At 43.7% G+C, this 25,199-nt stretch overlaps 1 protein-coding gene across 5 annotated transcripts; it reads left to right on the forward strand.

Moving 5' to 3' along the window:
- Nucleotides 1–188: 188 nt before the first annotated feature.
- On the forward strand, nt 189–25,179 carry CETN2 (centrin 2). Of its 5 annotated transcripts, XR_007775988.1 has the most exons (8): nt 189–303; nt 1,765–1,923; nt 2,360–2,479; nt 3,809–3,937; nt 4,696–4,833; nt 8,872–9,007; nt 11,770–11,903; nt 24,854–25,179. XR_007775988.1 is itself a non-coding variant. In XM_050965698.1 (7 exons), exons 1-6 carry the CDS (start codon nt 301–303, stop codon nt 8,959–8,961), a joined length of 639 nt encoding a protein of 212 aa, XP_050821655.1. In that variant the 5' UTR covers nt 189–300; the 3' UTR covers nt 8,962–9,007; nt 24,854–25,179. The 5 variants fall into 5 exon arrangements, 4 of the variants coding, with proteins under 4 accessions (XP_050821655.1, XP_050821654.1, XP_050821656.1 ...); XM_050965698.1 differs by lacking the exon at nt 11,770–11,903; XM_050965697.1 differs by lacking the exons at nt 11,770–11,903; nt 24,854–25,179 and having other exon boundaries at nt 8,872–9,016.
- The last annotated feature ends 20 nt before the right edge of the window (nt 25,180–25,199 follow it).

The raw sequence follows: 25,199 nt of genomic DNA on the forward strand, positions 1-25,199 counted from the left end.
ATCAGCCGAGCCCCCAACACGCTCACTGATTGGAACCCCGGATACTCAACCTCAGCCAATCAACTTGGCGGAAGGGGGGAATAGACCCCCCCCCCTCCTTCCGGATCCGCCCACTAAGCGTCTTGACCAATCGGCATAGGAGCGGGTCTCCAGAGCGAGGCCTTCAATTAATGAAAAACGTGGTTGCTATGGCACCGGGGTAGAACTATTGGCTCATGGGGAAGGCTGCCGTTGATACAGTGCCCGCCCCTTTTTTCCTGTTCGGAGCGGAGGCGCTGCTCCAGCACATCAGCCTGCGGGATGGTGAGGGGGGCGAGGGCGAGGGCGAGGGCTGCCCGGTCCGGAGGACGGGACGGGGGGCACAACACGGCGTGGCGCGGGCTAGGCAGGCTACTTGGTGGAGTGACCGCAGTGGGGTGCAGCAGCAGCAGCAGCAGCAATAGGCCCCCAAGCCTGTCACAGGGACTTAGCAACCCCAGCCCCACACAGCGGCAGGGGCAGTGGACCCTGGGGTAGTCATCGCCCCGGGGCAGGCAGCCCTGAGGTCCTGGGGCTGGGTCCGGGCTGGCGTGGCAGGTACCGAGTTCCTAGTTGCATCCTTGCCCGTGCTGTAGTGGTGCTTCCAAGGGGGCTGCAGACCCCACATGCGCGTGTCCTCCTCCCACCCTGCCATAATAACACCACCCAGCCCTTGTCGATGTCAAAGTACATTGCAAAGGAGGGTGGTAGCATTATCCCCATTTTACAGGTGGGGAAACTGATGTGGAGAGCAGAGACATTACTTACTGAAGGTCCCCCTGCAGGCTAATAAAAGTGTTGGGATTAGAACCAGGTCTTCTGAGACTGGTTCAGTGCTAATTTATTAGGCTACACTGCCACAATGTGTTGCTCCAGTTGATCTAGGTGGCATGACCTAGGTAGGCGACAGGCCCTAGTGTGTGCTACATGGTGCTGGACCCAGCTGTGTGGCTTGCAGACATTCTGGTTGGCACTGTATCATCTTGATCCCAACCATGTAGCCAGGCTGTCGCTAGGGGTGTGTGGGGCCTGGGACTACTCCCCCTCCATCCCAGACCCCACCCCTACTCCATCCTTTCCCTTAAGCCCCCACCCGCTTCTTCCTTCCCCTACTCCGCCCCTGCCTTGCCTCTTTCTGGCTTCCGCCCCCTCCTCTGAGCAACATTGGGAACTGGCAGGGAGGGTTGGGGTCACTGCTGCCGCTTCCCGCTGGTGAGTGCAGACCTGACCTTTGCTGCTGGTGCCAGCCTGTGTGCCCCCCGCCCCCAGTCACACACACCCCAGGCTGGCCTACTGCCCCGCCGCACGACACACTCACAGAGCCGTCCCTAGGGTATGGTGATTTGTGGCAGCTGCCGTGGGGCCCCCCAAAGTGCTGGGCCTGATTCGCCGTACCCTGCAAAAATTAACAGTCTCAGCATGCGTTCCACTGTCTCGATTTCAATGCACTAATATACAAATATAGATGGAGCACAATATGCAGGGATCTATCATCCCTGCAAGTTACACCTTCAGGCTGGAACTTTCTTTCTTCACAAGCCATACTTCTGTCCTTTAAAAGGGCAGCTTTTTACATCTTTGTGTGGCCACAGTGTATTGTTCTCTGGCTTCTCTGGAAATCACAAGGGTTGCTGAGAATGGAAGCTTCTGATTTCATTCCGGATTGTTCTCCCCTGACACTGAGAGTCTTGTCTGCCTGGTTTGGGAATCTAATTCTAGTCTCTGCTCTTCTGTTAATATTTCAAGGCTTCCAGCTTCAAGAAATCTACATTAGGGGCAGTAGCCCAGAGGAAGAAGACAGGTCCTAAACTTGAACTAACTGAAGACCAGAAGCAGGAGATCCGAGAGGCTTTTGATCTGTTTGATACCGATGGCACTGGGAACATAGATGTTAAGGAGCTAAAGGCAAGATTAAACTCAATGTTAAAGAGAAAAAGAACCTAGACGTATAGAGACCTAAACTAATTTAAGCTGGGGCAGAGGAGGTTTGATCCCTTTACAACACAAAGCCACTGCATGCCCACACAACTGCTATCTGTCGCTCTTTGTGCTGTCCCCTTCTCCCATGGGTCTCTTTGGAGCTGGGTTGGCAAAAACACACTCTGGATTGTAGTTCTAGGATGTCTTGAGCTTTGTATGTGTTGGTAGAAGGTCAAAGGTTTTTGGTCATTATGAAAGCCACCTTAGGCTCATACCATTATGAAAGCCATTGTTAAAGAAAATGCCAGTGTCGTCATTTCTGTGTCTCTGTGACAGAGCAGATATTTGGGGCCTCCACCTCACTCATTCTGCTAGGGAGGATGAGTATTAACCCTGTCTAGGATTTTCCTGCTTTCTGCAGCTCCCTCTTCTGCTTCTCCAGTTTAAACCCTGCCACACTCAGAGGACCATGCAGAAAGGCAACCTCATGGCAGGAGGGATAGCTCAGTGGTTTGAGCATTGGCCTGCTAAACCCAGGGTTGTGAGTTCAATCTTTGATTTAGAGACCTGGGGCACACAAAAAAATAAAAAAAATCTGTCAGAGATAGTGCTTGGTCCTGCTCTGAAGGCAGGGGACTAGACTCCATGACCTTTCAAGGTTCCTTCCAGTTCTATGAGATAAGTATACTTCCATAACAAAAAGAACAATCTTCAAGTCTGCCATTTGTCTCTTCACCAGGGAATGTAAAAGCAGTGTGTGGAGAGGTGGGCAAACTCTCAGATATGCTGAGGGGATTCTAAGTGTATTTTCTACACTCTTTGAGAGAAATTTCCATTATGTCAGTGGAATGTGGCAGGGGCTGAACCAACTTCTATGTACATGATGGACAAAACCAACTATTCAGCTTTTTTAAAGGAGACTTATAGAGGAACCAGAATCCCAGCTGTTTTAGACTTTCTTCTGAAGGTTTATGTCAACGTGTAAACGCAAACTCCCCCTGGGCTTAAATGCTGGTTGACTTGAGGAGCACAGTAGATTGGAGTTCAGTACAGTACTAGACATGATGGGATCTTCTCCAATGGGGTCACGTTCCTTGAAGGCTGTGACCTTTCTTTTCGCTCCAGTTACCTCCCTAGAAGCCCCAGGAAGTTTGTATATCTGAGGTTCCTCATACTGAATGTATTGTCCACATAGTAATGTAGTGACCCTTTGACCAGTAGAATAGGAGAGCTCTCTGCATTTTCCTGTACCCCATCCACACTTGATTTCCCATAGAGAAAAGGTGGTCTTTTAGATCTGTTCTATTTGTTTTCCCAAACCTTTCACCTAACCAGAACACTTATCCTCTGAGTGGGTGTCCAAGTTCTAAGCCAGAAAGAGGGAAAACCCAGACCTCAAAAAGTGACTTAGAATGCTAAAGATCAAATGAATAAGGTTAAAGACCTGAGGATCAGGGGAACAATTTCTTACGCAGCATGGGTGATGAGTTTTACATCTTCGGCTTTTTTCTTATTGGGGAAAGAGGGTCTGCAGAACACCAAAAACTTCTCTCTTCCATTAATTTTCCCCTTTACTGACTCCACTTCCTTGCTAGTACTGACTAGAGAAGGCTGGACGAAATATTCTCCAGAGCACGTCTAGAGAGCTCCTATACAAGCCGAAGGAGTTACTGTAAAGGCATTCAGCTCTCTCCAGGTTGCTAAGTGTTATTAGGAGACCATTTTTCCATCACCTGCTCTTCGACCTTGCTGTTTACCTTGAGGGAAAAATACCTAATTTAACCACAGCATGACACAGTTTAACTTTTTTTCTTTCATACTTCTATTTCCATTGCCCACTGAGGAGCTAATCTTTTTTCATTGTTTGCAGGTGGCCATGAGAGCACTAGGGTTTGAACCCAAAAAAGAAGAGATCAAGAAAATGATATCAGACATTGATAAGGAAGGAACAGGAAAGATCAGCTTCAATGATTTTCTGGTGGTGATGACTCAAAAGATGGTATGTAAATTGGGACAGTTACAATGAAACCAACTTTGCAAGTTGCTGAATGCTTTTCAATTCCTGTTGACTTCAGTGGGAATTGAAAGGACTCAAAACTTCCCTGCCTAATCTTAGCAACCACATGTGCAAAAGTTATGGTTGCAAATAGGAACCATTCCATCATAGCTGGTGGTGTCTTTGAGATCTTTCTCTGTGATAAGTTTGGTTAAAAAGAAGGGTGTGGAGAGAAACTAATATCAAAACCACACAAGAGAAGAAAAACATTGGCCACCAAGAAGAGAAGCTGTGATAAGTTTTGGTAAGTTGTGAGGATGACAGTGATAGTCATTATGCCAGTACAGTGTTTTTTCAGATTTAAGATCTCTACTGCCATGATCTGTGTACTTTACCTAAAAATTCTTACAAAAACTCATTGATAACAAAATAGCATATTTGACAGTGTAGAAGCTTGATGCTGCAAAACTTTAATCATGCAAAGATCTGGTCCTAGACATGAAAGGAACAGAAAAGTGACATTCAGAGAACATGATTACATTGGCAAAATTAAGGCTTGCTAAGTGCTTTCACTCTCTATTTGCATAATTTCTAATAATTCAGTTTCTTTTATATTGAATCTTATCTGAGTTTCCTGTGTTTCTAATGTTTATTTTGATAACTACAATTTTACACTTAAGTTATTGATATGTACTCTTAGACTTAACTACAAATTAACAAAGTTTTTGGCTATGAACTGGTATGTTGTTTACTTCTTTAAGGCTGAAAAAGATTCCAAAGAGGAGATTCTAAAAGCCTTCAAACTATTTGATGATGATGAAACTGGCAAAATCTCTTTCAAAAACCTTAAACGTGTGGCCAAGGAACTTGGGGAAAATCTCACAGATGAGGAGCTACAGGTTTGTGCCTTGTATGATTTTTGCCCACATATGTTGTATACATAGTAGTTGTGACAGGTTGGATTGGCTCACAGAACCCCCCTTGGGAGCTGCCACCTGATGTGCCAAGACTACTTCTACCTTTGCCATCTCTGCCAGCTCGGGGCCTCAGCACCTTGTCTTGCTGAGCCAAACACTCCTGTCTGCTCCAACAAAGACCAGGGGTCTGAATTACTTGCCTCAAAGCTGCAAGTTTACCTGAAAGCAGCTAACAGAAGTGTTCCTGTCTTTAACACTCAGATGCCCAACTCCCAATGGGGTCTAAACCCAAATAAATCTGTTTTACCCTGTATAAAGTTTATGCAGGGTAAACTCATAAATTATTTGCCCTCTATAACACTGATAGAGAGAGATGCACAGTTGTTTGCTCCCCCAGGTATTAATACATACTCTGAGTTAATTAATAAGTAAAAAGTGATTTTATTAGATACATAAAGTAGGATTTAAGTGGTTCCAAGTAGTAACAGACAGAACGAAGTAAGTTACCAAGCAAAATAAAATAAAATGCGCAAATCTATGTCTAATCAAACTGAATACAGATAATCTCACCCTCAGAGATGCTTCAGTACTTCTTTTTTTTTTCCCCTCTCTTCTCTGACTGGACACCTTCCAGCCCCGGGCATAATTCTTTCCCCTGGTACAGCTCTTGTTCCAGCTCAGGTGATAGCTAGGGGATTCTTCGTGATGGCTTCTTCCCTCCCTTTGTTCTGTTCCATCCCTTTATATATCTTTTGCATAAGGCGGGAATCCTTTGCCCCTCTCTGGGTTCCCATCCCTTCCTTCTCAATGGAAAGACACCAGGTTAGAGATGGATTCCAGTTCAGGTGAAATGATCACATGTCACTGCAAGACTTCATTGCCCACTTGCCAGTACACATGTATACAGGAAGACTTACGGGTAAAACACACCCATCTGCAGACAATTGTCCTGATTAATGGGAGTCATCAAGATTCCAAACCACCATTAATGGCCCACAGTTTGCACAATTACAATAGGACCTCAGAGTTATATTTCATATTTCTAGTTTCAGATACAAAAGTGGTACATTTATACAAATAGGATGATCACACTCAGTAGATTATAAGCTTTGTAATGGTACCTTAGAAGAGACCTTTTGCATGAAGCATATTCCAGTTACATTATATTCACTCTTTAGTATATTTTTATAAAACCATATAGACTGCAACGTCACAGTAGTCACTGATTGTATTACTCCATTCAGATTTAATTCATTAACTTTCATTTTTTAATTTAAGTGAAACTGCTGCAAAATCACCAGTCTGCTGCACTAGAGTGCCACAGAATCCAGAAGTTTTGCAACAGAATTCTGGTTTAGTTTGTCACACAGTACATGGAGCCTTGAATATGTTCTTTTTAAAGAGATGGATGTATGATGTAGTAGAAAGAGCCCAAAATATAAGCCCTTTTATGAGACCTTGTCAGGGTTCCCTCCCCACTCTGAACTCTGGGGTACAGATGTGGGGACCCACATGAAAGACCCCCTAAATTTATATTCCACCATCTTAGGTTAAAACTTCCCCATGGCACAAATTCCTTTTCTTGTTCTTGGACGATATTGCTGCCACCACCAAGTGATTTAAACAAACATTCGGGGGGCGCCACTTGAAGCCCTATTCCCCCCCCCCTCAAAAAAAATATCCCCCCAAGCCTCTTCATCCCCTTTCCAGGGGGGGGCTTGAGAATAATATACCAACTGTTAAGTTAACAAAGTGAGCACAGACCAAATCCCTAGTTTTTAGGACGCTGAAAATCAATCAGGTTCTTAAAAGAAGAATTTTATTTAAAAAAAAAGGTAAAAGAATCACACCTGCAAAATCAGAATGGAAGATAACTTTACAGGGTAAATAAAAAGATTTAAAACCCAGAGGATTCCCCTTTGATTCTGCTTCTCAGTTACAAAACAGGAATAAAATTACCTCTTATAATAGGGAAAATTCATAAGCTAAAACAAAAGATAATCTAACGCATTTCCTTGCTATTACTTACAATTTGTAATCTTAGATCCTTATTTCAGGTAGGGTTTTACGAGATGTGTTTTTTTCTTGCCCTGGTCCCTCTCTGTCCGAGAGAGAACCCACAAAGAGAGCACCAACAAAAAACTCCCCCCCCACACACACAGATTTGAAAGGATCTTCTTCCCTTATTGGTTTTTTTGGTCAGCTGTCAACAAAGTTATTTGAACTTCTTAACGTCTTACAGATAAAGGAGAGATTTTATGCTAGTTTTCACTGTGTGTTTGACAGGCCTGAACTAAAGTAGTGGGCAAGCTCTGCTGATATAAAGCAAATTTAGGCTGTGAGCAAACATCAGGCTTTGCCTGCTTGCACATTTACAGAATTTGGCAAGAACAAGACTAATATTGCACAAAACACACATTTCTAAGAAGTGGTAGGCACAAAGTACTTATGCAAACTCATTTTAGAAGAGTGGTACCAGAGCATTTCAGTATTAAAGATGGTACAAAAACTTTCCCCAAAGATAACAGGGACACATTGACCCTCCTAAAAGTAGGGTCAGAATAACAGTGTAATGAATAAAAATGTATAAGGTGATGGGTGGTAACTGGCTATGTCAGAGGGTGTTAACTAACCACGTCAGAGAGGCAATACTTAACTTGTTTATGCTAACGTATAAAATTAAGTCTCCGAGGAAGTGTTTTTGGCCAGCCTAAGGGCCAGTGAAAAGTCCTGCCACTAACTAAGCTGCATCCATTGTCCTGGGCATACGTGTTTTAGTATCCTCGTATAGTCTGCCAGGTGCTATTACCGTGCTTCATCAACAATAAACCTAGCTGTGTGTCTTCATTCCTAAACAGATCTTGTGGTCATTGGGTGGTTTGCTGAAGGTCTGCACAGAGCTGGGACAGTGCACAGGAAAAACACATACACGCAGCCGAATATCTAACAACATTGGTGACCCACTAGATCTTTTTTTCTTTCAGACTCCTTAGACCAGATCCCCAGTCCCCGACATATCCCCTTTGCATTGCAGTGGTAGTGCAAAAGGTCCGTAAGACTGCCCTAACCAAGTACTTGAGGATTTCCCTTGTGTGGGAAAATTCCTTGGTGGAATAACTGGATCTATGTTAAAACCCTCTCAGTCTTCAAGGCATGGGGATGGTAGGGCAAGGGAATGTGTCCAGAGTGCTGCTGTGTGCCTGCAAACCCTGGTTCGTGTTATGGCTCTGTGGGGGCTATTCTTAGCCAGCACAATCCTGTGGCTGCTCTGGCTTACGTGGAAGAGGCACACCACGGGCACCAGGATCAGGGATGGGATGTAAAAGTTATTTAAACCCACTCTTGCCCTGGATGCAAGCAGGTAAATTTGTAAATTATCTTTGTAACAACAGAAAGTGCTGAGTTTTACTTAAATTATCTCCATTTCCCGCTGCCCTTTCCTTTCCCACTCCCTCCTGTTTCCTGTACTCTACTGGTGTCATTCTGGCTCAAATGGCAGTACTCTGGGACTAAAGATTGCAAGCTAAAGATCCACACCACAATGGGAGCTCTTGCCCAATGCAGACATTGTAATGTATTAAGTTAATGTTGTGCTATCCTTCTGCATCTTAAATCAAAGTCCTTTCCATGTGCACTACTACAAAAAATAAAGTAAAAGAGTTTTTGAATATCTGTGTGTGAAATAGGTTCTAAAGGCCAAGACTGTGTTGAGTATATATAGCCGGAACAATCCTACTTACAGTTTCACTTTTGTACATCCCGGGTAACTCCAATGACTTCAGTGAAATTGCAGTACTCTGGAGTTACGAAGATGCAATACAGCAGGATCTGTTGTTTTCTTCCAGGATAGTTTCTGTACCACACAGTGTGTATAGTAGCATAACAACTGCTTTTGAATAGATTGGATGTGAAATTTGCTGTAATAATATCCTGTGTCCTTTTCATTCTATTTCCCTCCCTTCCCTGATATACCTTAATGGACCCATCTAATTTGGTCTCTGAATCTTTAACATCATGCAGGAAATGATTGATGAAGCAGATCGAGATGGAGATGGGGAAGTGAATGAGCAGGAATTCCTGAGGATCATGAAGAAGACCAGTCTTTACTGATATGTTTGTTGTGGATTTTCTTTTTATACAGTTGGAAATATATTTGGTAGGTGCATGAGTTTTCTCCAGCCTCTGTCATTTCTCAGGGACAAAGGAAAAGTTGGGTCATTGTGTTCTGTGTGTCTGATCTTTAAACTTGCTTTGTGAAATGTTCCAACTGCTAAGCTGAAACTGTTTTCAATGAGAAAAACCTTCACACATTTATTCTTGTAGGTTTTTCACACCCAGTTTGTTTCAAATATACAATTCGTATTTGCAGAGCCATATCTGACTAAAAACGCACTGGAAAGAGGTTGTGTAAGCTTACAGAATTGTTAATACAAAAGAGGACTCATAGCCAGAGATTTCTGATACAAACTGCCTCATAGTAAACAGTGCATTTGAATCCAGAGTTTTGGTTTGGGCCGAGTGATATTAAATGCTGCATTTAACAGAGTAACAAGGACCCTTTCTCTCTTTTATTATACTGTTGAAAAACATGTAAGTGAGCAGATTGTTACAGTTTAACATACTGCTATCAGAGAAGTTGTTCTTTGTGCAATCTGCCCTTAATAGTGGGGGATGGGGAAGAAGAGAAGTTACAACTGTTAAAAAACAGAGAGCTGTGTGTTGTGGGGAATATTCAGTGGCTCCTAATTGTACAATTTTGTTTGAAATGAAATAGTGGTATTTTTTAGACATCATGGTTGTAGAAATAAACATACACAAACATTAATATAAAGGGACACAGCTGCCTTCTTGAATTTGCAAACAACCTAAAGCAAATGTGCCAGATTCTCCTAATAGACTGTTAATAGATTAATGGTCAATTTTAGATGTGACAAAGTGGGGGGTTTTCTTAGTGTTTTGTGTGAATACCCTATGTGCTGCATGTTTAACGAGGTGGTGGGAGAGAGTGTTTGTTGTTGCAGAGGACCAGGTATGACCTCACCTAGTAGCCTGGATCCCAGACAATGATCTGGATATTGTGGAACTTAGCAACCAGATGCCCAGGGCCAGATTCATTTTTTGTGGGCCCTGCGCCAAACATATTTGTGGGCCTCCTGGGGAGTTATTGTAAAAGGGGCTGGGAGCAAAAACACGGGGGGCGGGAGCTAGGGTTGGTTCCTGGAGCAAGGGAGGGACCGGGATAAACTGCAAGCACAGCAGGGCTGGGGAGGGGGTAAACAGGGTCTAGCCCCCCCCATCCTCCGCCCCTGCCCACATAGGGCGGGTACCTACCTGGTTCTAGCCCATTCTCTTCCTCTCTCTCTGCACTGAGCTGTCCAACCCTCTGGGGTGGGTGTTGGGAGAGGAGGCTAATGTGGTTACTCCTATAACCGGACTTTTAGTTTCCAGTCAGCACTGCTAACCGGACACTCAGTCCCGGGTTCTACTGGAGTTTCCAGTCTAAAACTGGATACCTGGCAACAGAGCTGTCAGAAAAGACTAGGGGGGTCAAGCAATCATTTTTAAAAATGAGAGGGCTAAGCCTTAAGCGGGCAGGGAGAGAGGGGAAGCAAGTGGTGGGTGGGCTAGGGAGTGGAGAGGAGCTAGTGGGCAGGGCCAGGTCCGCTGTAGGTCCCAGGTAGGTTGGAGACTGGGATGATCAACCCAGGTGACGTGACAGCCAGTGGTGGATTTAGAGTTAGTGGGGCCCCTTGGCCATGTGCTCAGATTCATTTTTGGGGCCCCTCCTTGGGACCCAGCCAAGAAAAAGAAGAGGGGGGCTGTTGCGAGCTGTCAGTCTCCACTCCAAACCCTGCTTTGTCTCCAGCATTTATAATGGTGTAAAATGTATTAAAAAGTGTTTTTAATTTACACGGGGTCACACTCAGAGGCTTCCTATGTGAAAGGGGTCACCAGTACAAAAGTTTGAGAACTAGTGATATAGAGCTTCCTTGTTGGGTCTGAGGATTGACCAGGGATTGGCTGGTGGAGAACTTTTGTTTTGCTGATGTTCAGAGTTAGCTCTAGGCTTTTTTAAGCTTCAGAGAAGCAATTAAGGGTGTTTGATCCTCTTTTGAGCATGCAACTATTGCACAAGCATCTGCATACTGGAGTTTGGTTACTGTTGCCAATATTACTTTAGTTCAGGCACAGAGACGAGAAAGGTTGAAGAAGTTGATGTCAATCCTATATTGGATGCCAATGCCCTATGGTAGACTGTCTTGGATTAGTGTTTTCATAGCTGCTAAGTAAATGGAGAATATGATGGATGCCAGTACACAGCCTTGTTTTACGCCAGTTCGAATGACAAAGGGCTCATAGGTAGAGCCACTGCATAAGATGGAGGCAGTCATCTGGTCATGGAGGAGTCTTACAGTGGTGATAAAATTGCTTGAGCAGCCAAACTGTGACATGATTTTCCACAGAGGCTTATGGGTGACAGAGTTGAAGGCTTTGGTCAGAGCCATAAAGGCCATATACAGCTCCTGGTGTTGTTCTTGACATTTTTGCTGGATCTGCTTGGCTGCAAAAATCATGTCGGTTGTGCCTTGTGATGGTCTAAAGCCACACTGGGACTCTAGAAGTACTTCCCCTGCAACAGGGAACAGGCAATTCAAGAAGAGTCTGGCAAGAATCTTCCCAGCAATCAAGAGGAGGGCAATGCCTCCATAGTTGCCACAGACAGCCTTATGTCCCTCTTTGAAAATAGTGAGGATGTTAGCATTACATAAGTCAACAGGGATTTCTTCAGTGCGCCAGATTTTGAGGAGCAGGAAGTGAAGCTTGTTAGTTTTTCTTCTCTCATTTTCAGTACTTCAGCTGGCATGTCATCAGGGCCTGTTTTTTTTATTGTTGTTCATGTGTTTAATTGCTTTGCAGACCTCCTCAGATGTTGGTGGGTTGGCAAGAGTTTCCCAGGGATGGAGTTGTCACTCACAGTTGAGTCTCAATTTAAAAGCTTTTGGTAGTGTTCCATCCAGTGCTCTTTGATGGATTCGTTATCTTTAAGAAAGGTACTACCATCTTGCATATACTTAAGACCCTAATAACGATGCTGTCTGTAGTCTCGTACTTCTGGTAGGGTCACCTATGGCAGTGTAACCCTTCTTCCTGTCAAAGTCGGCAGCAACAAGGGCTGGGTTCAGTGTCTAGGGGTTCCTTTTCAATAACACAAGGCAAAAGCGGCTCAAGCCCCTACCCAGTGACCTGGGACAATTACATTCCACCTCCCTGGCTGCCTCTAAAAGGCAATACTTCCCCTCTCGCAAGCACAGAGTCTGAGTGTAGCAAAAACCTTTTACTAAAGGAGGGAACACCACAAACAAGATTCAGAACACAAACCATGAGCAAAAGACCCACCCCCAAGTAAGTTTGGCAGTGTCCTTTTCCCCTCAGGGTCTTAAGTCACCCCCCTCCCCCCCCCACAATGTCTGTCCTTGGTCAGTGCAGCCCCAGAGTTTGGAAGTTCATCTGCAGAGTTTACCTCCCAGCCTAAGTGGAAGAGGGGAAGGTATGTGGGCTACTTACATGCTCCGTTGCTCACGTCAACGGCCAATTGCCATGTCTCTCCGCCAGCCCACCCAGCTAGCAGCTCACCATGTCTTCAGCTCCCCCCGCCCCCATGCTTAACACGGCTCTCAGTGACTTCAGCTTTTAGTAACTTTAGCTCTTCAGTGATTTTAGCTGTTAGTAGGGGAGCCTCAGTGCTGGCACACCCAGAACCACTAGCCCAAAGTATGTCTAATACTTAGACCTAGGAATCAGCCATTTCAGCTCTACAGCACATAACAAGACTCCTAATGGAGTCAGAATTAGCTTTGTTGTTATACTGTGGAGAGACAAAGAATCAAAGGGGTGTTTAGGGCCCACACTACCAGGTGCACATACCCATCCCCAGCCTCTCTCTATTCACTGGGCTTTGGAACCCATGCCCCTTGCAGAGTGAGTGCTACTTAGTTGAGGGCGAGTCCCTCCATTATAAAATGCCAAGTACAGTTCTACTGTCCTTGATTCACATAACCAGGATAACAACACTTTATTACTCCTGCCCCAATAACAACGAGACTGGGGATCCCGCAGCAGCCAAATTGACCATTTGGGCAAGCAGTCTCATCATGCTAGGCAGGGTGGGTGTGCCCATGCAAACTAGTTCAGCCCCTGAACTCCTTTTCCACAGCTCACCACCAGATGTCAGGGTAGAGCTTACAGCAGTAAGGTCAAAGGTGAAGTGCTAGACAAAGTGCAGCCTAGCACAGCACAACCCAGTATAAGACCTCAATGTCAGAACAGGTAGATGAAGCAGGGTCACCTCTTAAGGCTGCGAAGGCGGACAAAGACTGCAACAGAGGAGAAACCCCTGGTCATCTTGGACCTCCTTGCCACCAGACACAGGTGCCTCTTCTGCCAAGATTTGTGTGGCTGCTGGTGCACATCAGCTCCTCCACATTAAACTACTCATGCGCAGGCTTCTTTCATGGGAAGAACTTTTTCCCCACCCCTACCCATAAAAGTCCTGCGGCAATGAGCAAGTGGCGATGGGAATAGGTGAAGAGACGCACACACAGACAGTGACTGCAAGATGGTCATCATCCCTGTACTGGGATAGGAGGCATTTTCAGCAGCAGTAGTCATGACTGAGCAAGCCTTTTTAGGAACCCCTCTGCTCACCCCATATGGAGATGGGACTAAAAGAGAGATATAGGCTATATCCCACAATACCTGACTGGAAAACCATGTCCAGAGGGATCACTCCCAGTGTGGTCAAAACCAAAAAAGTTTCTTGCAACTTGGAATGTCTGTACTCTACTAGATGGATCAAAAAGTGAAAGACCCAAATGCAGAGAGAGCAATTGTTGATCGAGAACTCTCGAGGTACTACATTGACATCATTGCTCTCAGCGAAACAAGACATGCAGATGAAGGCCACTTGAGGGAAGAGAGTGGCGGATGTACTTTCTTCTGGAAAGGAAACCAGCAAGCGACAGGTGTCGGCTTTGCAATCAAACCTGCTAGTCAACCGCCCGACTGAGCTCCCTATTGGCATCAACGAGCACCTTATGACCTTCCACATCCAACTGGTTAATCAGTCATTTGCCACTATGATCAATGCATATCCACCAACTTTTGATGCTGAAGAGGAACAGAAAGAATCCTTCTAAACTGACCTTGATAACATTTTGTCATCCATTCCAAAAACATAAGATAATCCTTTTAGGAGACTTTAATACAAGAGTTGGCTGAGATGCTAACATATGGAGTAGCACCATTGGGAAGGAAGGACAAGACCAGTTCCAATGGCATCCTTCTACTCAGCAAATGTGCGCAGCACAACCTTGTGCTCACAAACACAATCTTCAGACAAAGAAACAAGTTCAAAACAACTTGGCAACAGCCCCACTCAAAACAGTGGCACCTCCTAGACTATATCATTGTAAGAACACAGGATTGAAGAGATATCCAAATCACCAGTGTCATGGGAGGAGTCGATGATTGCTGGACTGACCACCGTCTGGTGAGGTTAATCATGTCCATCAGGATTGCAATGAAATATAGAACGCAGTCCAAATCTCACAGACCGCAATACTACATCCAAAGACTTCACTCCTCAGTGCACCAAGAGAACTTCCAAACACTCCTCAGTGAAAAACTGGCCATATGCACACCTGGAAATGACAGCACAAGTGTCAAAGAAGACTGGGAAGCCCTAAAACAGACCATCCATGAGGTTTGTGAGGAATCCATTGGCCTTGCTACCATCAGGACTGGTTTGACAACAACAGCATTAAGATTACAGCCCTTTTGGACCAGAAGAGAAAAGCTTTCTGTGATTGACAAAACCAACCACTATCCAGTCAGAAGCAGCGTTCTTTCCATCAAGTTCAAAGGAGGATCTGAGAAATCCAAAACAAAAGGGTTGGAAAGACTTTGGCGTACTTGGCCTCCGTAAGGCTGATGAGTGACATCTGGTAAGTTTTGGGCATATGTATAGGAACTTTTATCGTTTTGCATATGCTTTCTCTGAAATGCTTTTACCTTAAGAATAAATCTGCTTGCTTAGAAAGAGTTGCATAATAACTTGTAATTGCTGGGAATATGCTGTTCGTAGCCATCAGTGAGGCAATTAGGCAGGGTGGCTTGCTGGGGATATCACAGCGTAAGGCAGGCAGCTGGGCAGATTTAAAAACCTGGTCGTAAGGAAGTAGGACATGGGTACCTTCCCAGAGACGGATGATGGTTGGAGGCAAAGTTGTGCACATTCCACTATCTTGCTCTCTGTTCTCATGTCACAGGGACCAAGGCCAATAGTGTGGTAATGCCAATCAGTTTGACTGAGCCATGTGTTTAAATACTAGATGGATGCAAGTGGAGATGGTTGGATTGCCAGACTGAATCAGTGAGAGGGTTGAATACAACTGTAAACTACCCAGGTGATGGCTGAGATATAGTATGAGCTGACAATCCATCATTGTATATTATTTATTATAGAGGCACTGGGCCTTATGGTACTGCGTAGGAATCCCCAGATTTCTATTTAGATAAGGGTGCCATTTGGGTATATATTTTAAAGACTCAGTTGAATAGTGCTGTGATTGTACATTCATCGGGCAGCACAAATATGACATGCTGACGGGTGAGCTGATTGGGAGAATAGATTTGAACAGGAGTCTCCCATCTTTCGCAGGGCTGTTAATGCTGGACAATCAAGGCATCCAGCCCCACAATCTCCCACCAGGGGGTTCCCTCCCTGCTTATAACACCTGTAGATCAGTGATGCTGAATTCTGTGGCAGCAGCCAGAACTTTTAAAATAAGGATGTTTTGACAGAAATGAATACAAACATGTTGGTTATTTTGATACAAAATTGAAAAGGGCCCTTATCCTGATTGCAATCTCCAATTACTACAATACAAGTCAGTAATAAAAGTACGAAGTGGCTACAAAATATGTAACAGTAGTGTGTGTGTGTGTGTGTGTGTGTGTGTGTGACATTCCTCAGGATACAATCTGGACAGAAGGACAGCTGCATCCCCTCAAATCTCCTACCTGGGGAGAGTAATCATGCCTGGTCCTGCTCTCACACAGCCTCTAATATGCAAAAATCACTCCTATCTGAATTGTAAGCATGTCATAATATTACATTACAGGGTGACAGTAAATTCCCAGTTCCAGGCTTGTCCCCAGAAAAGTGTATCTTGTACTGCCCAGCTCTTTCCTTCTGTGCATTACGAGCTCACAGAAAGTCTGTCATTTCAATAATAGAAAATGATATGCACAAATCAGGTAATCCCAAATAGAGGTTCCCAAATACTTCACTCCAAACATACACTGACAAAACAATAAAACAAGGGTATTAACAAGAGAAAGATTTTAAGTGATTACAAGTCATGAGGCATAAAAGTCAGAATTGATTACAAAGAAAATAAAATATAAAACACAAACTAATAGCTAATTGAGCAAGCTCAATGAATTCAAAGCATAGGCTTTTCTGATCTCATGCTTTTTGCTGAAAGCCTCCCAGTCAGGAGTCCGCCCCCAGTTCAGTGTTTCTTCAGGTGGTGTTGCTGCAGTGAGCAGAGAGGAATGGAGGAAATAGGTAATTTGTGTTGAGTGGCCTCTATTCTTACGCCTTTCTCTCCTCTTTGAGGATTATCTCCAGGTGGGGTACAGGCGACAGCCAGTCTATCACACAGGAACCCTCAACTGTTCCCTTGCCTAAAATGTAAATTTCTTTTTCACACCCTACTTCCTGCCAAAGAGTGGATGTTTACCCAGATGATAGTCTATTTGATTATACTGATACCTAGCTGAGGTGCTTTTTGTCTCTGAGAAACTGTTTTGGGCTGTTTTTCTAACATTAGAACATACCACAGCAATGTCATAGAGTAGAATCTTATAATATTACATACAAAGTTGCCACACACATTTTACCAGGACAATAACGTTTAGCAGTTTATGAGTTTTCAAATGATATGTCACAAGGCATACTTTGTACAAAATGTATAATTGTCTTGTAAACGTGATGAACATGGAGTACAGGCTGTCACAATGTGTGCAAATGTTTGTCTATGCATGCAAAACAGCACTCATTTCATTGTTACAATTAACGTATACATTGTAAAAGTCCTCATGGCATGTACGCTTAGAAGCTGGCCTGTGTTTCAGGCAAAGATAGCAAAGGAAGACGCAGGGGCTGTAGGAAATCAAATTCCACTCCTGAGATTTATATTCTGCAGATAAATGTGCTTAAATGAGAGCAGATAAAAATAATTATGTTCAAAAAAATCAGTGTGGTTGGTTTTATTAAGAAAATTATAGCAGAATGGAATTAAGATACGGAGGTAGGAAAGGAAGTTAAATCAGTTTCTTTAAATGTAGCCAAAACATAAGATGTGAGTGAGTTTTTGAAAGGAAAACTGTATCTTCAAATAATTAGAAATGTCAGACACTAATGTCTTTAAGTTTCTTGTTTGCTTTTAAAGTATGGCTCTTTCATTAAAAATAGGAATTCCCAAACACAAATGTTAAGGTTCAGCATATTTATCAGTAATTCAACCTGAAACACATGGTATAGGTGGTGTAGTTATCACAAAAATGAGTTGTCCAGGGTGATCCCCCATTCTGGCACTTCGAGTGCAGGAAGTGGGGGCCCACAAGGATTTTAAAAACTAACACTGGCCACTCCAGGCTTGTATTAAACTAAAATTAAAATACCTTTTCTCTGACCTTGGCTTGGTAAATGCGGCCACCACCCAAATACAAACCCCCTCTCAGATCCCAGGAAGGCACGCTTGGGAATTCCTGCTTGTGGGGTATCCTCAGCCCTTTCACACACACACACACCCCTCCGGGGAAGAGCTGAGAAACAAAACAAAGGAAATTAGGTGTTGCCACCAGGTAATTTAACAACATATGCAGCAAACCTCTTAGAATACCAAAAATCCAATCCTGTTCTTAAAAAAGGAAAATTTTATTAAAAACAAAAAGAAAATACATCTGTAACTTAGGCTTTTGTGAGATTTTAAAGGAGCAATTCCAAAAATTAAGCACCCAAAATAGCTCTCTTGAGGTTCAGCTTAAAGGTTACAAGCAAAACAAAAGCATCTGACTGGCTAACCTAGTGAGGAGGGCTTTAAACTAGGTTTGACGGGAACAGGTGCACAAAGCCCACAGGTAAGTGGGGAACATGGAGACCTGGGAGATGGGTCGGAAACAAGAGGGAGTGTGGGCTGTAATGGCAGAGAGAAAGGAGGGTCAGGGCAAAACTAGGAGGCAAGATCAAACCAGTATCTTAGATGCCTATATACAAATGTGAGAAGTATGGGTAATAAGCAGGAAGAACTGGAAGTTCTAATAAATAAATGCAACTATGATATTGTTGGCATCACTGAAACTTGGTGGGATAATACACATGATTGGAATGTTGGTGTGGATGGGTACAGCTTGCTCAGGAAGGATAGACGGGAAAAAGGGAGGAGGTGTTGCCTTATATATTAAAAATGTACACACTTGGACTGAGGTGGAGATGGACATAGGAGACAGAAGTGTTGAGATCTCTGGGTTAGGCTAAAAGGGGTAAAAAACAAGGGTGATGTCATGCTAGGAGTCTACTACAGGCCACCTAACCAGGAGGAAGAGGTGGATGAGGCTTTTTTTAAACAACTAACAAAATCATCCAAAGCCCAAGACTTGGTAGTGATGGGGGACTTCAACTATCCAGATATATGTTGGGAAAATAACACCGCAGGGCACAGACTATCCAATAAGTTTTTGGACTGCATTGCAGACAACTTTTTATTTCAGAAGGTTGAAAAAGCTACTGGGGGGAAGCTGTTCTGGACTTGATTTTAACAAATAGGGAGAAACTCATTGAGAATTTGAAAGTAGAAGGCAGCTTGGGTGAAAGTGATCATGAAATAATAGAGTTTGCAATTCTAAGGAAGGGTAGAAGGGAGTACAGCAAAATAGAGACAATGGATTTCAGGAAGGCAGATTTTGGCAAGCTCAGATAGCTGATAGGTAAGGTCCCATGGGAATCAAGACTGAGGGGAAAAACAACTGAGGAGAGCTGGCAGTTTTTCAAAGGGACACTATTAAGGGCCCAAAAGGAAGCTAGTCTGATGGGTAGGAAAGATAGAAAATGTGGCAAAAGACCACCTTGGCTTAACCACGAGATCTTGCATGATCTAAAAATTAAAAAGGAGTCATAAAAAATGGAAACTAGGTCAGATTACAAAGGATGAATATAGGCAAACAGCACAGGAATACAGGGGCAAGATTAGAAAGGCAAAGGCACAACATTAGCTCAAACTAGCTATGGAATAAAGGGAAACAAGAAGACTTTTTGTCAATACATTAGAAGCAAGAGGAAGACCAAGGACAGGGTAGGCCCACTGCTCAGTGAGGAGGGAGAAACAGTAACAGGAAAGTTGGAAATGGCAGAGATGCTTAATGACTTCTTTGTTTCGGTCTTCACTGAGAAGTCTGAAGGAATGCCTAACAGTGAATGCTTATGGGAAGGAGGTAGGTTTACAAGATAAAGTAAAAAAAAGAACAAGTTAAAAATCACTTAGAAAAGTTAAATGCCTGCAAGTCACCAGGGCCTGATGAAATACATCCTAGAATACTCAAGGAGCTAATAGAGGAGGTATCTGAGCCTCTAGCTATTATCTTTGGAAAATCATGGGAGACGGGAGAGATTCCAGAAGACTGGAAAAGGGCAAATATAGTGCCCATCTATAAAAAGGGAAATAAAAACAACCCAGGAAACTACAGACCAGTTAGTTTAACTTCTGTGCCAGGGAAGATAATGGAGCAAGTAATTAAGGAAATCATCTGCAAACACTTGGAAGGTGGTAAGGTGATAGGGAATAGCCAGCATGGATTTGTAAAGAACAAATCGTGTTAAACCAATATGATAGCTTTCTTTGATAGGATAACGAGTCTTGTGGATAAGGGAGAAGCGGTGGATGTGGTATACCTAGACTTTAGTAAGGCATTTGATACGGTCTTTCATGATATTCTTATCGATAAACTAGGCAAATACAATTTAGATGGGGCTACCATAAGGTGGGTGCATAACTGGCTGGATAACCATACTAAGAGAGTAGTTATTAATGGTTCCCAATCCTGCTGGAAAGGTATAACAAGTGGGGTTCCGCAGGGGTCTGTTTTGGGACCGACTCTGTTCGATATCTTCATCAACGACTTAGATGTTGGCATAGAAAGTACGCTTATTAAGTTTGCAGATGATACCAAACTGGGAGGGATTGCAACTGCTTTGGAGGACAAGGCCATAATTCAAAATGATCTGGACAAATTGGAGAAATGGTCTGAGGTAAACCGGATGAAGTTTAATAAAGACAAATGCAAAGTGCTCCACTTAGGAAGGAACAATCAGTTTCACACATACAGAATGGGAAGAGACTGTCTAGGAAGGAGTACGGCAGAAAGGGATCTAAGGGTTATAGTAGACCACAAGCTAAATATGAGTCAACAGTGTGATACTGTTGCAAAAAAGCAAAGGTGATTCTGGGATGCCTTAGCAGGTATGATATGAGCAAGACACAAGAAGTCATTCTTCCGCTCTATTCTGCGCTGGTTAGGCCTCAACTGGAGTATTGTGTCCATTTCTGGGCACCGCATTTCAAGAAAGATGTGGAGAAATTGGAGAGGGTCCAGAGAAGAGCAACAAGAATGATTAAAAGTCTTGAGAACATGACCTACAAAGGAAGGCTGAAAGAATTGGGTTTGTTTAGTTTGGAAAAGAGAAGACTGAGAGGGGACATGATAGCAGTTTTCAGGTATCTAAAAGGGTGTCATCAGGAGGAAGGAGAAAACTTGTTCACCTTAGCCTCTAATGATAGAACAAGAAGCAATGGGCTTAAACTCCAGCAAGGGAGATTTAGGCTGGACATCAGGAAAAAGCTCCTAACTGTCAGGGTGGTTAAACACTGGAATAAATTGCCTAGAGAGGTTGTGGAGTCTCCACCTCTGGAGATATTTAAGAGTAGGTTAGATAAATGTCTATCAGGGATGGTCTTGACAGTTTTTGGTCCTGCCATGAGGGCAGGGGACTGGACTTGATGACCTCTTGAGGTCCCTTCCAGTCCTAGAGTAGAGTCTATGAATTGGGGGTTAGCACAGAGGAGTCCACAAGCCTTACAGAAAATAAAATAAATAAACCTAATCACGTCTATCTAAACATTCCCTGTCCCAATGAATCCTGCTACGTATGGATGATGATTTTTCATGCCTGGTCCAAACTTTACACGGCATTGCAGCTGCCCCTGTCTCTTCAGCCCGTAGAGAACAACAAAGAGACAAAGGTGAAGCTTTTCCCCCATTTTAAAAAGTTCTAGCCTTCCTATTTACTCTTTTGGTCAGGTGCCCACTCCCTTTTCTTTACCTGGGGAACTTTTTTAACTCTTTACAGGTAAAGCAAGCAGCCACCAAGAGGGACTTTGTAGCTAGCTGGCTGGCTGGCTGTCCATAAAAGGGAGCTACCTCCCTCCTTCATTTATCACACAAGCAATATAAATGCAGGAAACTGTGAGGTGCAGTTAAACTTGAGCAATCCAAAGATGTGAAGGCGCACCTGCAGTGATGCCACAAGACAAATAAAAACATGTCTTTAAAAATCAGTTACAGCTAATTGGAGACTAAAAGCAAATGCCTTAATCAGACTGATGTTTGCATGGTGTCACTCCAGGACAGAGCTAAGACAATACCACATTTGCAATGCTCTTCCAGTTAGGATTATTAGGCTGCAAATACTCAGGGACATGAATGTGTTGATGAACAGTGTTGCTTTGCTCTCCAGGTGGCCCAGCTTCCTTCCTTGAATTGCTCGGTATTCCCCAAGAGGCCTCTTTCACAACATCCTTCACCAACATTTTTGCCACAGATGCAGGTATGCTTGTGGCTAGTCACAGCAGCTCAACTCTCAGGCTTCCCACTGTCATGTGTGTGGAGGCCACAAGAGAATGTTGACGTCTGTGATGGAAATGCACCTTAATCATTGCCCTCAGCCCAGCTCAGTGCTTCCCCCTGCTACAGCCCTGCCATGCAGGGAGAAGGGAGAAAATTCCCTCCGAGCAGCAGTGGAACTCCCTTCCCCAGGTGAGGGCACAGTGGATATATGTTTGCATGGGGAGGTTAGTGGAGTGAGGTCTGGGCAAATGAGTAAATGATGGGGTGTCCAAAGCAATGAGAGAAGAGACTGCTAAGGAGGCAGACTGAAATAAATTTCTCCTTAGAATCGTAGAATATTAGGGTTGGAAGAGACCTCAGGAGGTCATCACCAACTAAATCATCCCAGCCAGAGCTTTGTCAAGCCAGGCCTTAAAAACCTCTGAGGATGAAGATTCCACCACCTCCCTAGGTAACCCATTCCAGTGCTTCACCACCCTCCTAGTGAAATAGTGTTTCCTAATATCCAACCCCAACCTCCTCCACTGCAACTTGAGACCATTGCTTCGTGTTCTGTCATCTGCTACCACTGAGAACAGCTGATCTCCATCGTCTTTGGAACCCCCCCCTTCAGGTAGTTGAAGGCTGCTATCAAATCCCCCCTCACTCTTCTCTTCTGCAGACTAAATAACCACAGTTCCCTCAGCCTCTCCTCGTAAGTCATGTGCCCCAGCCCCCATATAATTTTCTTTGCCCTCTGCTGGACTCTCTCCAATTTGTCCACATCCCTTCTGTAGTGGGGGGATCAAAACTGGATGCAATACTCCAGGTGTGGCTTCACCAGTGTTGAATAGAGGGGAATAATCACTTCCTTTGATCTGCTGGCAATGCTCCCACTAATACAGCCCAATATGCCATTGACCTTCTTGGCAATGAGGGCACACTGCTGACTCATAGCCAGCTTCTCGTCCAGTGTAATCCCTAGGTTCTTTCCTGCAGAACTGCTGCTTAGCCAGTCGGACCCTAGCCTGTAGCGGAGCATGGGATTCTTTCTTCCTAAGTGCAGGACTCTGCACTTGTCCTTGTTGAACCTCATCAGATTTCTTTTGGCCAAATCCTCCAATTTGTCTAGGTCTTTCTGGACTCTATCCCTACCCTCCAGCGTCTCTACCTCTCTCCCCAGCTTAGTGTCACCTCTGAACTTGCTGAGGGTGCAATCAATTGCATCATCCAAATCATTAATAAACATGAACAAAACCGGCCCCAGGACTGACCCCTGGGACACTCCGTTTGATACCAGCTGCTAAGTAGACATCAAGCCATTGATCTCTAGCGTTGAGCCTGACAGTCTAGCCAGCTTTCTATCCACCTTATAGTCCATTCATCCAATCCATATTTCTTTAACTTGCTGGCAAGAATACTGTGGGAAACTGTATCAGAAGCTTTGCTAAAGTCAACATATATCACATCTGCCGCTTTCCACATATCCACAGAGCCAGTTATCTCATCATAGAAGGCAATCAGGTTGGTCAGGCATGACTTGCCCTTGGTGAATCCATGTTGACTGTTTCTGATCACCTTCCTCTCCTCTAAGTGCTTCAAAAAAAAACCTTGAGCACCTACTCCATGATTTTGCCAGGGACTGAAGTGAGGCTGTAGTTCCCTGGGTTCTCTTTCTTCCCTTTTTAAAATTTGGGCACTATATTTGCCTTTTTCCAATCATCTGGGACCTTCCCCAATCACCACAAATTTTCAAAGATAATGGCCAATGGCTCTGCAATCGCATCAGCCAATTCCCTCAGCACCCTGGGATACATTAGATCTGGACCCATGGACTTGTGCATGTCCAGCTTTTCTAAATAGTCCTTAACCTGTTCTTTCACCACTGAGGGCTGCTCACCTCCTTCCCATACTGTGTTGTCCAGTGCAGCAGTCTGGGAGCTGACTTTGTCTGTGAAGACTGAGGCAAAAAAAGCATTGAGTACTTCAACTTTTTCCACATCCTCTGTCACTATGTTGCATCCCTCATTTAGTAAGGGTCCCACACTTCCCCTGACCTTCTTGTTGCTAACATACCTGTAGAAATCCTTCTTGTTACCCTTCACATCCCTTGCTAGCGACAACTCCAATTGTGCCTTGGCCTTCCTGATTACACCCCTGCATGCTCGAGCAATATTTTTATACTCCTCTCTTCTCTTGTGTGTTGTCGTGTTCCCAATTACAAAGGGCTAAAGAACATGAATGAATGTGTCAGTCAGTCTAGATGCCTTTTATTTCAGATTAAGGGGAGCATACAGATTTATTTTTAATGGAAAATAAGAACAAATCTACATTCTATACTCAGGAATAAACAAAACTGAAAAAATCCTACTACCTCTTAAACAATTTTCCTGTGAGATAAATTCAATAACATATTAGCAGATAGGGAAAGAAGGAGAAACAAAAATCCAAGGGATGGTATATAATCCTTTGTAGATTAAGGAAGTGAAGTTTTTGAAACCCTTAGACCCTGAATCCCTCATTATATTAATTTGAAACCAGCCTAGCACTGTAATAAAGAGGTAGAAGTGGAAGTAAATGAACAGGGATTCAACATGGGAGAAGGGTTAAAATCCACGTGCATTTTTTATAACAACCTGGTATATGGATTGTGCCAGCTCTTTTTCAGACCCAAAGTCCAGAGTTTGGTCTGGAGACCAGAGGCCTAGCAAATAGTGAATAGCTAAGAGAAAGCTGAGGTAAACAAGATAACATTGCCTTTGCTAAGATATGCTTGGTCAGTAGCAATGCCAGATGTTGAAGCAATAACTGAATAATTATGTTTCATCCAATGTTTCAAATTGAACAAAGGATCCCTGTTCCTATTCTGTTTCTCCTGAAGGGAAACAGTCTTCCCACAGATCCAACCTTGAGTTTATGAAAAGTTGGCACATATCAGTATAAAATATGGTATCCTTCCACCTCCCTTCCCAGTGACCAATGCCCTGCCTTAAAACATAAAGGGGACAATCTTTATTGCCATATACTTTCACTGTTTCTTTGCTTTAACCCCTAGGAATGTACCTGTTGGACAATCAAAGGAGTTGCTCCATTTCTACGGACCCCAAATCAGAATTCAACATATATATTTTATACTAATAACATTTTATTAATTTATTAATTAAATGTTAACTTGCTAACTTGAGACCATGGGCGGAGACATTATGTAACCATTTAACCATTGGCTAATGTGCTATCTTGTCTTGCTGCAAAATCTATCCCGGGGTGTGGAACTGCCTACTCCGTCATTTTCCCCCACACATGGAAAACCTATATATTCTATTGTAATCAATTGATTGACAGTGTCTCTGAGCCTAATAAACAAGGTGACACTTCGCCTGCGCTGTGTGTAATAAACGCCT

The sequence above is a fragment of the Gopherus flavomarginatus genome, chromosome 8 (assembly GCF_025201925.1).
Source record: "Gopherus flavomarginatus isolate rGopFla2 chromosome 8, rGopFla2.mat.asm, whole genome shotgun sequence".
Classification (NCBI taxonomy): Eukaryota; Metazoa; Chordata; order Testudines; family Testudinidae; genus Gopherus; species Gopherus flavomarginatus.